The sequence below is a fragment of the Eretmochelys imbricata genome, chromosome 1 (genome assembly GCF_965152235.1).
Source record: "Eretmochelys imbricata isolate rEreImb1 chromosome 1, rEreImb1.hap1, whole genome shotgun sequence".
Lineage (NCBI taxonomy): Eukaryota > Metazoa > Chordata > Testudines > Cheloniidae > Eretmochelys > Eretmochelys imbricata.
Window position 1 is genome coordinate 64,814,269 of NC_135572.1, and position 13,168 is coordinate 64,827,436.

The following is a 13,168-nucleotide window of genomic DNA, read 5'->3' on the forward strand; positions in this document are numbered from 1 at the left end:
GCCTTGCCAGCGGTGCCAACTGCCTTAAGGATCAGCACCTGCGATGTTCCTGGCACCGGGCATATAGTGCAGAAAAGTAAGGAGTTAAGACCATGTAACGGCCAGCACCAAAGGCGCTGGCACCACACTGGCTTCGGTGCCATCTGCGCACAGACGCCCAGCAACAACAGTGCTGTTGCCACTGGCGACTCCACCAGTACTGACACACCATCCGGCACTGGCTGGCAGTGCCACCATTGGACCACCGGCCCCAGCCAAGACCAGAGACAAACTACTTAAACCAATGGCTTCTGACTCTAAATTCTCGGTGCCGCACCCTCTGGCACAGACACAACTTCTAACACATTAAGACATCTCAGTGGCCCTGGTGCCAGATTCGCCTCTGCTCAGTACGGAGGGCTCACTCTTGATCCAGCCACCCTCTCCTGCTGAATGCCTTGTCTTCACAGACAGCAATGACGATGACCACAGAGACACAGTCTTTTCTCCACCCGACCCTCCTCCATCACAACAAAGACCACCTCACAGGAATGTGCATCACAAGGACCAACCCCAATTCCCATGGTTTGTTCCCCCATGGATGGGACCTCAACTACCATACCCCATGCAATGGGCGTCTTGGGACCCATGGGCACCCTGGAAGGCCCACTACTCCTGCACCTCCTCACCCCATAGAGCACAGATCCTCTCTCCACCTGGATCGCCAATGCCATCCGCAGCTAGAGCCCTTGAGCAGTCACATGAGGAAGTGGCGGAAGAGCCAGCATCTGACATGGAGTCGCCCAAACGCAACTCCTCTTCTTCGCCTGATGAAGCTGTCATGCTACCTCCACCAACTATGACAGATGACTTCAAGCAATTTCAGGAATTATTTAAGAGGGTTGCAATCAGCCAGGACATTCCATTGGAGGAAGTACAGGAGAATCAACATAAACTCTTGAAGAGTCTCCAACCTTCGGCGTCCTCAAAAATTGCACTCCCCATAAACGATGCCATATTAGGACCGACTGACACTATCTGGCAGACACCAACCTCCATCCTGCCAACCTGTAAAAGGGCTGACTGGAAATATTATGTCCCAGCCAAGGGCATGGACTTTTTATTCTCACACCCGCAGCCCAACTCCCTCGTGGTTGAAGCAGCTAACCATAGGGCTAAACAACCTCATTACCGGTCCACACCCAAGGAAAAAGACCTCAAACGCCTTGACCTCTTAGGTCGCAAGGTTTACACATCCTCTCCTTTCCAATTTAGAATTGCCAACTATACCACTCTTCTCGCTAGCTATGACTTTGATAATTACAACAAACTTTTTGAATTTACCTCCAACATCCAAGAGGACTGAAGAGCGGATTTTAAATCAGTCCTTGTAGAGGGACAGCTAATATCCAGAATAGTACTTCAAGCATCTCTGGACATGGCTGACACCGAAGCTCGCACCACAGCTACTGCGGTGGTAGTACGTATGGCCTGGCTCTCCTCATCTGGCATCCCTAAAAAGCTGCAGACCAAAGTGGAGGATTTACTGTTTGACAAAGACAAACTTTTTTCTGGGAAAACCAATGAAGTCCTTCACATGATGAAAGATTCCAGGGCTACCGTCCCAACACTAGGGATCTACACCCCTCCTTCCAAGAGATAAAGATACCAGCCTTACCAGAGCTATTGCCTGAAGCTATTGCCTGAATACAACTGCACAGTCCAAGCAGTATGATACTGGGAGGTCCCGTGGCAAGCCTAACAGACATCGAAAAACCCAGTCGGAACAACCTGTGTCCCACCCGTCAGGCAACAAACCGCAATTTTGAAGTCTTGGTCGAAGGTCTGAGTGACCACTCCTTACCACCAGCACCTACTTGCCCTTTTGGCCATGGCCTCCAATGCTTCCACCACGCTTGGCGAAACATCACACAGGATCGCTGGATCCTGGAAATAGTGCAGTTGGGCTATTCCATCCCATTTACTTTATGGCCCCCTACTCTTCACCCTTCCCCGTCCCTCTTCAGCGACCCCTCTCACAAACACCTACTTTGGGAAGAAGTAACTCACCTACTCCTCTTAGGTGCAGTGGAATGAGTTCCAAGACAACACAGAGGGAAGGGATTTTACTCCGACTATTTCTTGATCCAGAAGAAAAGCAGAGGATGGCGATCCATTCCAGACCTGCGACAACCCAACAAATTCACCTGCTCCCAAAAATTCAGAATAGTGACGTTGGGCATGATAATACCGGCGCTGGAATGAGGGTACTGGTTCTCAGCCCTCGACCTACAAGATGCATATTTCCATATCTCAATACACCGAGCACACAGATGATTCCTGCAGTTCACTTCCAATACAGAGTGCTCCCATTCGGTCTCTCCACTGCACCGCAAGTGTTTTCCAAGACTCTCGCAGTGGTGGCGGCCCACCTGCGCAAACAAGAGACCATATTTTTCCCATACCTGGATGACTGCCTCATCAAGGGCCGATCATAGGAAGAAACGCAAACGGCCACGCAGTCAACCATCACTCTTTTCTAAAGGCTTGGACTGCGAATAAACTTCCAAAAGTCCACTGTGATGCCTACACAGCAAATAGAATTCGTTGGGGCTTACCTGGACTCGACCCTTGCCAGAGCCTTCCTCCCGCAAGCCAGGTTCCTCAAGATCAAACAGCTCATACACATGGTGTCCATTTACCCAAGGATCAAAACCGGAACATGCCTGCAACTTCTGGGCCACATGGCAGCTACCACGTTTGTGATGAAACATGCCAGACTACAAATGAGGTGCTCAGAGGGCTGGCTGTTTCGGTATACAAACCCGTTAAGCACAGCCTCCACATGATGGTAACTCTACCTGCAAACATGCTGAACTTCCTGTACAGGCGGATGGAAAGGGAGAATATATGCGTAGGAGTTCCCTTTTGCTAAAATCCCCCAGTGCTCATGCTCACCACAGACACCTCCCTGATAGGCTGGGGTGCACGCCTGCAACACCACACCACACAAGGCAGGTGGTCTGCACCCGAGGCCCATCTGCATATAAACCTCCTAGAACTCAGAGCAGTCTGGTACGCTTGCCTTCACTTCCTCCCATTGATTCTAAACAAATCTATTTGAGTACTCACGGACAACGTTGCATGCATGTTCTACATCAACAGACAAGGGGAAGCAGGATCACACTCCCTGTGCAAAGAAGCCATCAAACTTTGAAACTGATGCATACGACATTGCATAGACATCACGGCCTCATACCTGCCCGGGTGTCAGAACACCACCACCGACACTCTCAGCAGACACTTTTTACAGGAACACGAATGGGAATTAAATCCTTGAATTGCATCCCACTTATTTTCCCTTTAGGGAGTCTCCTTCGATAGATCTGTTCGCCACAGCAAGGAACCGCAAATGCCAATTATTTTGCTCCAGAATGGGACTCAGGACCAGCTCCCTGGGAGATGAATTCCTAATCCCATGGAACAGGACACTTATGTGTGCATTCCCTCTGATTTCTCCTCAAATACACAGAGTCATCTGCAAGATCAGGGACGACAAGGCCAAGGTGATACTTATCGCCCCAGCTTGAGCCAGGCAGACCTGGTATCCTTACCTGCTTTGCACATCGATCTGCCCTCCGAGAACTCTCCTGATGAGACTGGACCTCCTCTCCCAGAGCGACAGTTGCATCCTCCATCCACAATTGGAGAAACTTCATCTGATGGCCTGGCTCCTCCTTGGTTCCAACTGCAAAAACTAGCCTGTTCAGAGCTAGTCAGACACATGTTATTACACAGTAGATACAACTCCACTTGCTGTACTTGCTTCAAAAGTGGAAACAATTTTTGATGTGGTGCTTACAGAAAACCCTCATACCCTGCACCTCACCCCTTCCCGATGTTCTAGATTACATTTTAGAACTCAAAAAAAAAGGTCTATCACTCAGCTCCATCAGAGTTCATCTCACAGCAATCAATGCCTTCCACCAGAAACTGGACGGCTCCTCTGTCTTCACACACCCTATTACAAAACGCTTCCTTACCAGACTCCAAAACCTCTACTCTGAAGTCCACCCACTCCCAACACCCACCTGGAATTTGAACCTAGTCCTCAGAGGCCTCATGAGACCTCCCTTTGAACAGATAGCCACCTCTTCCTTACTCTACATGTCCAGGAAGTTTGCATTCCTCATGGCCATCGCGTCAGCCAGATGGGGCGGAGAAATAAGTGCACTCGTGGCCAACTCCCCTCCTCCTCCCCTCCCATACACTAATTTCTTTAAGGACAAGATCACGTTGTGACCCCATCCTAAATTTCTGCCAAAGGTGGTATCCTCTTTCCATCCTAACCAGCTGATATACCTCCCCACTTTTTACCCCAAACCCCACAAAAACCCACAGGAAGTGGCACTTCATAGCCTCTACATTAGAAGGGCGATTGCCTTCGACTTGGACAGAACAAAATCATTTCATAAATCACCTAGACTCTTTGTATCTACTGCAGAATGCTCCAAAGGAACTGCTATTTTGAAACAGCAGCTCTCCAAGTGGATCTCTGACTATATTAAGTCCTGCTACCAGATTCACAATGTTGAAACTCCTGACGGCATCAGAACTTATTCCACTCGAGCAATGTCAACATCAGTAGCATTCCTACACAGTGTACCCATTATTGACATATGCAAAGCTGCTACGTGGTCATCGGACCATACGTTTGCCAAACACTACGCCATCATACAAGACACCAGAGCGGACGCCATAGTAGGTTATACAGTACTGTCTGCCACTGCCAAACCTGCAACTCCAAAATCCACCCAACCATAACGGGTACTGCTCTACATTCACCGGAAGTGGAGCACCCACAGGGACACCACTCAAAGAAGAAGAGAAGGTTACTCACCCTGAGTAGTAACTGAGGTTCTTTGAAATGTGCACCCCTGTGGGTGCTCCAATGTTGATAAATGCAAGAAATGCACATTGGAAAACATAATCCCAACTATACATATAAAATGATGGGGTCTAAATTATCTATTACCACTCAAGAAAGAGATCTTGGAGTCACTGTGGATAGTTCTCTGAAAACATCCACTCAATGTGCAGCAGCAGTCAAAAAAACGAACAGAATGTTGGGAGTCATTAGGGAAGGGATAGATAATAAGACAGAAAATATCATATTGCCTCTATATAAATCCATGATACACGTACACCTTGAATAGTGCATGCAGATGTGGTTGCCCCAACTCAAAAAAGATATATTGGAATTGGAAAAGGTTCAGAAAAGGGCAACATAAATGATTAGGGGTATGGAATGGCGTCAGTATGAGGAGAGATTAATAAGATTGGGACTTTTCAGCCTGGAAAAGAGATGACTGCAGGGCGGGGGAGGATATGGTAGAGGTCTATCAAATCATGACTCATGTGGAGAAAGTAAATAAGGACATGTTATTTACTCATAACACAAGAACTAGGGGTCACAATATGAAATTAATAGGCAACAGGTTTAAAACAAACAAAAGGAAGTCTTTCTTCACACAACATACAGTCAACCTGTGGATCTCTTTGCCAGAGGATGTTGTGAAGGCCAAGACTATAACAGGGTTCAAAAAAAGGACTAGATAAATTCATGTTGGATAGGTCCATTTATGGCTGTTAGCCAGGATGGGCAGGGATGGTGTCCCTAACCTCTGTTTTCCAGAAGCTTGAAATAGGCAACATGGGATGAATCACTTGATGATTACCTGTACTGTTCATTCCCTCTGGGGCACCTGGCATTGGCCACTGTCGGAAGACAGTCTACTGAGCTAGATGGACCTTTGATCTGACCCCAGTATGACTGTTCTTATGTCCCTCTTTGGCATCCCTCACTAAACAGACACAAGGGAACAGAGTTCTCGGAATTTGTGAAGGATAGGCCCTTCAACAAAAGGGGGCAGTTTGAAGTCTCTGGAAACTGCTTATAGGCGAGAAACCATCTTGAGCAAAGCCTGCAACTTTCTGGATTGAATTTTAGACTTTTAGGTGCATGTCTTCACTTTTAATTGCTTGTAACCCTTTCTTTCTTTATTCCTTTTACTTGGCAACTGTTAACCGATGTTCTATTGTTAGTAAACACAGTGCTGTGTTTAAATGGAAGGGTGTATTTACCTCAGTTAAGTTAATAAGATGTGAGGTGTTTTTGCTTCTTTACAGGGACAAACAAACCCTATTATTTTTCTGAACTGTCCAGGGAAAGGGCTGGACATAGCAGAGCACAGTTTTGGGGAAATCAGGGACTGGGAGTGTGTAGGGGTCATCTTGCTGGTTGTAACCAAGGCTGGTAGAAGTCTATGTGGGGCTGTAGACAGACTGCTGGGGTCAGAGCTGCTGAACCAGGGCTGTTTAGCACACACACACTTCACAGTGTGACCTGCAAGCTTGTGGGCTGCTTGTGAGCATCCTAGGCTGGAAGCTAGAGCAGGAAAACATTAAGACACCCAGGATTGGAGAGCAAGTGGTGGCACAACCCTCACTGGTCTGGATTGCACCCTGAACCCCATGGCATCTTGGCACTGTTTTTCCAGTTCTGGAATTTGCTCCCTTTGGTCCACCAGAGAAAGAAGTTGGCAGTTTACGTATATGGTGCAGAATACACTGTGTGCTCTAGTTCAGTGGTTTTCAAACTGCAGGTTGCGACCTGGTACCAAGTCGTGGAATGTAAAGCACTGGGTTGCGGCGGCTCTGGTCAGTACCGCCGACCAGGCCATTAAAAGTCCCATTGGCGGTGCTGCCCAGCTATGGCAGGCTAGTCCATGCCTGTTCTTACACCATGCTGCACCCCGGAAGTACTGGCTTCACACTCCCATTGACCGGTTCCTGGCCAATGGGAGCTGGGGGGCGGGGAGGTACCTGCGGGCAAGAGCTGCGCGGAGCTGCTGGTGGGCCTCCACCTAGGAGCCGAACCTGCTGCTGGCCGCTTCCGGGGCGCAGCGTGGTCCGCGGTGCCAGGACAGGCAGGAAGTCTGCCTTAGCACCCCCATTGTGCCGCTGACCGGGAATCGCCCAAGGTAAGCCCACATCCCAACCCCATGCCCCAGTCCCCAGCCCTGAGCCCCCCCCAAACCTGGAGCCCCTTCCTGCACACCAAACCCCTCATCCCTGACCCCATCCTAGAGCCTTGACCCCCTCCAGCACCCCTGCCCCAGCCCAGAGCCCCCTCCCACACCCCAAACTCTTCATCCCCAGCTCCGTTGGGTCACGGGCATCAACAATTTTCTTCAACTGGATCACCAGAAAAAAAGTTTGAAAACCACGGCTCTAGTTCTTTTCAGAGCTGATAGCCAGGGGTGTACTTATTACACATACTTCATCAGTGGGTGAAGATGGTATAGACAAAGCTGGAGCGGAATATATCATAGTTTATAAAAACTGTTTTTAAAAGTGTAGTTCTTTAACTATATGAAGATACTTCTAATGTGTATTTCCTCCCCAATGATGATGTCCCTTGTAAATAGTGTGTAGTAGCTAAATGTGGATATGACATACTGGTTAAAAAAAAATGCATTGGAACAAATATCTAGTAAAGCTTCAGACCAGGCTTCACCTTGTTACAAATTATTTGTTTTGTCTTGCTTTCAGTTGAAGCATCTTGTCATAATGGAGATGAAACCATGGAAACTATTGAAGCTGCTGAGGCGCTTCTCAATATGGACTCCCCTGGTCCTATGTTGGATGAAAAAAGAATAAGTGAGTTTAACAGTAGTAAATCAAATTTATATTGAAGAATATAAGTCAAATTTGAAGAAATTCAATATAATGTGGATTTTCCTATATGTATAAAAATAATATAAAAAGGTGTGAGTAGGTGAGACTTGCTGGCTTTGTTGGTAGCTTCAACATGCAACATGTCAGCTTAGGGACTCACATAAGCATAGGCTGATCAGTCTCAGAGTTGGACATTGGAGGTCATGAAAGAAAGGGAAATAAAATAGGATGTGTGTGTGAGGTTTTAAATTTAATATCATGCTGAAATGCTACAGTTTATGTGGTTATTGGGTATTGTATTTCACGTTGGTAAAGTAACTGAATGAATGCAGGTTACCTTAGATATGAATGAAAATGTCATGTTCTATTGTGATCACAACCTTCGCTTCTGTTCCAAGTATTAAATTATTCTACACTATGTTATGATGTGTGCTCATGTACAAACCACATGAACAGACTTGTTCATTTGTGGGCTGACCTATTCTGCTGTGAAGACCTTAATTATAATAATAAATTTTATGTACATTATTATGGCTGTACTTGACCTACTGAAATTTTCCCTTATAATTGGAAGTGTTTTTTAAAAGTTTATTTAATTCTGTAAAAAGCATTGATAATGTAGTCTTCTTTTTCCCTAAGCAAATATGTTTGGTACATCTGAAGATGAAATTATCGTTGCTCCTGTTACTCATGTATCTGTCACACTTGATGGGATCCCTGAGGTTGTAGAGGTTCACCAAGTTCAAGACTCTTATGTTGAATCATCAGACACTCCAGAACTTGAGCAGCCTAAGAAGAAGAAAGGTAAGATGTTCACAGGATATGCGAGTTTGGAATAGAAAGTGCTTAGAGGTATGCTTTCTTCTCCTTGTGTGTATATATAGCAGCTCTTTAACATTAGTAAGAGCTACATATGGGCATCAAGACAACATAAACTAAGCTTACTCAGCTAGCTGTACGGGAAAAGTACTTTTTATTTGTTGTGACAAAGTGAGAATTATCTAGTATTTTTATGAAGCCTCAGTTTCCCTTTGTATGTTGCATTGTTCCTCGGTAGACAATGCTTCTGGAACAGCACAGGAGGCAGGAGGTGTGTGTATGTGTGTGGCCTTGCTGTCTGGGGGGAATAAATACAGTCATGCAAGAGCTGGCTTAGACTGACTCAAATCCAGCAAGATAGAGATGATGTCCCAAGAAATGACCAAATGCCTGCCAGCAGGCAGGACTTGAGAACTGAGATCAAGAACAAAGTGTCAGGTGATTGGAAGAAGGGTGGGCTCAGGAGGTTGTACCGGGGAAGACAAAGCAAAGAGAAAGAGAGAGCCAGAGATTGAGTACATCAAAGATTGGCTGTCTGATTGTGGCACTGGTTTGACCAAGATGGACTATGGCTTAACTTCTGTCTCTCTGTGCTAACCTAACAACTTTCAGATTCAGTGTGCCATAGTAATAAATGGTTACCATGTTTTGAAAAGGTCGCCTGTGTCACTGTAAGTGCTCACTGAGAGCATTGGGCCCTGGGTAGAGTATAGCCTTCCATAGGACTCTTGGTTGGCTGGATTCACTACAGGGCTCCACACAGAGAGACTGGGATTGTGGGTGCCAAAGGCCCAGTCTGGGAGTCGTGGAGGCCACGGGCCTGCCACTGTGAAACTGTGTGAGTCCTTAAGCGCTGGTATACTAAAGAGGCCACTTTCAGGAGACTGGTAACAGGCTGGGTTATAGACCAGACCCTGTGAGTCCAGGACACTTATAAACTAAGCAAATGTGCTCAGATTCTAAAAGTACTTGGGATAGATAATATGGAATCATCATACCCCACAAAATGTGGATCTTTGTTATGCCATCTTTATAGAGACACTCTTCAAAGCAGAACCACACTGTAAGTTGTAAGGCCTTTGTCATTTAAGTGTTATAGTAGTTGCTTCTTCAGTAGCTCAAGCATTATACTATTAATTTAGTTCATTTACCTAAGGGCATGGCTACACTTGCAGATGTAGAGCGCTTTGAGTTAAACCAGCCTTCGGAGAGCGCAGTAGGGAAAGTGCTGCAGTCTGTCCACACTGACAGCAACAAGTGCACTGGCATGGCCACATTGCGGCACTTGCAGCGGCACTGGGAGCGGTGCATTATGGCCAGCTATCCCACAGAGCACCTTTTCCCATTCTGGCGGTGTGGCTTGTGGGAAGGGGGTGGGGGTTACGGGGCATTCTGGGTCCTGTTCCAACGCCCTGTGATGCATCGGTTCGCATTCCAGCAATCCCTGTGCTTCCATCCACACTTGGTGTCATCTTTCAACGTTTTTTATACTGCGCGGTCTGTCTTCCCTTTTGGTCTGTGGGAATGGAGCCTGAACTGCTGAGGAATATGCTGACGAGTCTCGCCAGCCCGTCACGTTTGGCAGTTGAGTTACTCCTTAAGATCCAAACTGACAGTGAGGACTCTGACGATGATATCAACTCGAGTAACGCATATGACATGAGATTGCTTGTGGCATTCACGGTCATGCTCACCACCACGGAACACCACTTTTGGGCTCGGGAAACAAGCACCGAGTGGTCGGATCACATCCCATCAAGTCTGGGATCATGAGCAGTGGCTGCAGAACTTTCGGATGAGAAAAGCCACTTTCATGGGACTGTGTGATGAGCTCGCCCCCACCCTGCAGCACAAGGACACGAGATTGAGAGCTGCCCTGATGGTGGAAAAACGGGTGGCTATTGCTGTCCGGAAGCTGGCAACTCCAGACAGCTACCAATCAGTCACTAACCAGTTTGGAGTGGGAAAATAGACAGTTGGAATCATGTTGATGCAAGTTTGCAGGGCTGTTAATCACGTCCTGCTCAGAAGAACCATGACTCAGGGTAACGTGCATGAGGGGCAATAGATGGGATGCATATTCCAATTCTTGCACCAGCCCACCTAGCCTCCAAGTACGTTAATCAGAAGAGGTATTTCTCTATGGTTCTCCAGGCGCTTGTGGATCACCATGCGCGTTTCATTGACATTAACGCAGGCTGGCCTGGAAAGGTTCATGACACATGCATCTTTCAGAACACTGGCGTGTTCAGGAAGCTGCAAGCCAGGACTTTTTTCCCAGACCAGAAGATCACCATACGGGAAGTCGAAATGCCCATTGTGATCCTTGGAGACCCTGCTTACCCTTTAATGCCATAACTCATGAAACCCTACACAGGGAACCTTGACAGCAGCAAGGAGCGGTTCAGCAACAGGCTGAGCCGATGCAGAATTACTGTGGAGTTTGCTTTTGGCCGTTTAAAGGGCCGCTGGCACTCTCTGTATGGGAAGCTGGACCTGGTGGGTGACAGCATCCCTGCCATTATATCCGCGTGCTGTACCCTCCATAACATTTGTGAAGGGAAGGGTGAAAGATTCACTCAAGCATGGATTGGAACAGCTAGAGAGCAGGGCTATTAGAGGGGCCCAGCATGGGGCTGCAAGGATTAGGGATGCCTTGAGGGAGCAATTTGAGGCTGTAAGCCACCAGTAATGTTTGGTGCCCTGCACGGGAGTGAAGTGCAGTGGTTCCAATGTTAGTAGGAATCTGTGTTTGCTACACTGACTTGCAGTGCCTGTTTCTTTCCTGGGCTAAGGTATCATTTACTTTATGCAATAAACCATAAAGAATGTTTTCAAAGCCAAAAAATCCATTTATTGAAAAGAAACACAACTGCTTGGGAAACAGAAAGGGCAAGGGGGTGGGGTGGGGAATGGTACAATTACAGATTTGCATATGTCCTGTTATCATACTCAGCCTTCATGTCTGGAGTGCTGTACAATGAGTGTTGCACTTCGGGATGGCTATAATGCATGGTGATGGGGGTTGAGTGCAGCGGGTAAGGGTCGTAGTTTTCAGTGCTGGGTGGTGAAGCTACAGGTGTTGGAGGCAGCTGGTGGCGATAAGAACCTGGATGTTGGGGATAGTGGATTGGATGTGACATGGGGGCACAAGGGAAAGAGTTTTGGGACAAGGGCTGCACGGGGGGGTAGGCACGGGAGTGCTCCGCCTGTATGGCTACGAGTGCCTGGCTCGAGTCCACTTGGCGCTTCATGATGCTTATCAGCCGCTCCATGCTTTGCGGCTGGAGCTCCGCGCTTTTGTGCCGGTGCTCCTCATTCTGCTGGCGGATCCTCCTTTCCCTGTCCCGCCACTCCTGCAATTTTTGATTCTCGTTAAGGGACTGCTGCATGACTTCATGTAGCATGTCTTCTTTGCTTTTACATGACCTCTTCCTAATTCATTGGAGTCTTTCGGCCGGTGATAACACGGACGGCTGAGATCTCAAGGTTACATCTGTAAAGGCAAAATGCAACACTTAATAGAGGCAGCATTGTTCACACCAGACAGAGCAATGATTCCCCCGTACTTAAGGGCAAGCACAGTCTACACAATAGCATAATTTGCCTGCCCCAAAGCGAGCGCACATAACCCACGGGAGCCCCAAAATGGTGAGTAAGTACTGCGTCAAGGAGGGCTGATTGTTTCACAGCCATACCGTCCTCTAGGTTTCTGTGTTTTGGGGAGAGCCAGCAGCTGCAGGGAGCCCCTATACTGAATACTCTCCCCACATTTTCCACAAGAGTTCATCCTGGAAGATATCTCGTTCCTGAGGGTGACCTGGAAACCAAGGGAGGGTCTTCTAATACAATGCGGCTTCCGCCCTGGCTCATATGCAGCTTGCCTGTGTGCAGCAATGGTCCCCCCGCCCCTCACAGCACAGTGGCGCAGACATGTTAATCTGACTGGGACAAGGACCACAGTGGCTCTCCCAAGAAATCTGCGCAAGCGCATTGCCCAGGTTCTGGATGAGACATTGAAGAGATCAGTGAGGCCGATTACCGCGATGTGAGAGAGCACATCAGTGCCCTATTTCACATGTAAGCATGCATGCCCTAAACCTCCTCACCCCAAGAGCCCGCACCGAATAACTTCATTCTCAAAATAAAAGCCACTTACCGGGAACCTCCTCTGGTGTTTGTCCTTCCACAAGCATCTGCCATGGCAACTGGCTACCTTCCTTCTGGCTTGAGAACAGCTCCTGGCTGCATGCATCTAGGGATGCTGGGGTATCTCCCTCCTCCTCAGCACCCTCTCTTCCACTTGCCGCCTCCTCCTCCTCCTCCCTTGTTGAACTGGGCTCTGAAGTGTCCATGGTGGTACTTGGAATGGTGGTGGGGTCGCCCCCCAGTATTGCGTCTAGCTCTTTGTAGAAACAGCAGGTCGCAGGGGCAGCACCAGAGCGACTGTTTGCCTCACGGGCTTTGCGGTAGGCATTCTGCAGCTCCTTCACTTTAACCCTGCACTGCAGTGCATCCCGATCATGGCCCCTTTCCATCATGTCCCTTAATATCTGCACGTAGGTATCGTAATTCCTATGGCTGGAGTGCAGCTGGGACTAGACAGCTTCCTCCCCGCAAACACTGATGA

The 13,168-nt window shown here is 47.9% G+C and overlaps 1 protein-coding gene across 7 annotated transcripts in view; it reads left to right on the forward strand.

Annotated features, from left to right (window-relative positions):
* Positions 1–13,168, forward strand: part of ELF1 (E74 like ETS transcription factor 1) — a 143,024-nt gene that overhangs the window by 106,473 nt on the left and 23,383 nt on the right. For all 7 annotated transcript variants that reach the window (XM_077812111.1, XM_077812100.1, XM_077812091.1 and 4 more), the window contains 2 exons: positions 7,594–7,701; positions 8,359–8,523. In XM_077812111.1, the coding sequence (XP_077668237.1) occupies positions 7,594–7,701; positions 8,359–8,523 (273 nt within the window). The remainder of the gene's footprint in view (positions 1–7,593; positions 7,702–8,358; positions 8,524–13,168) is intronic.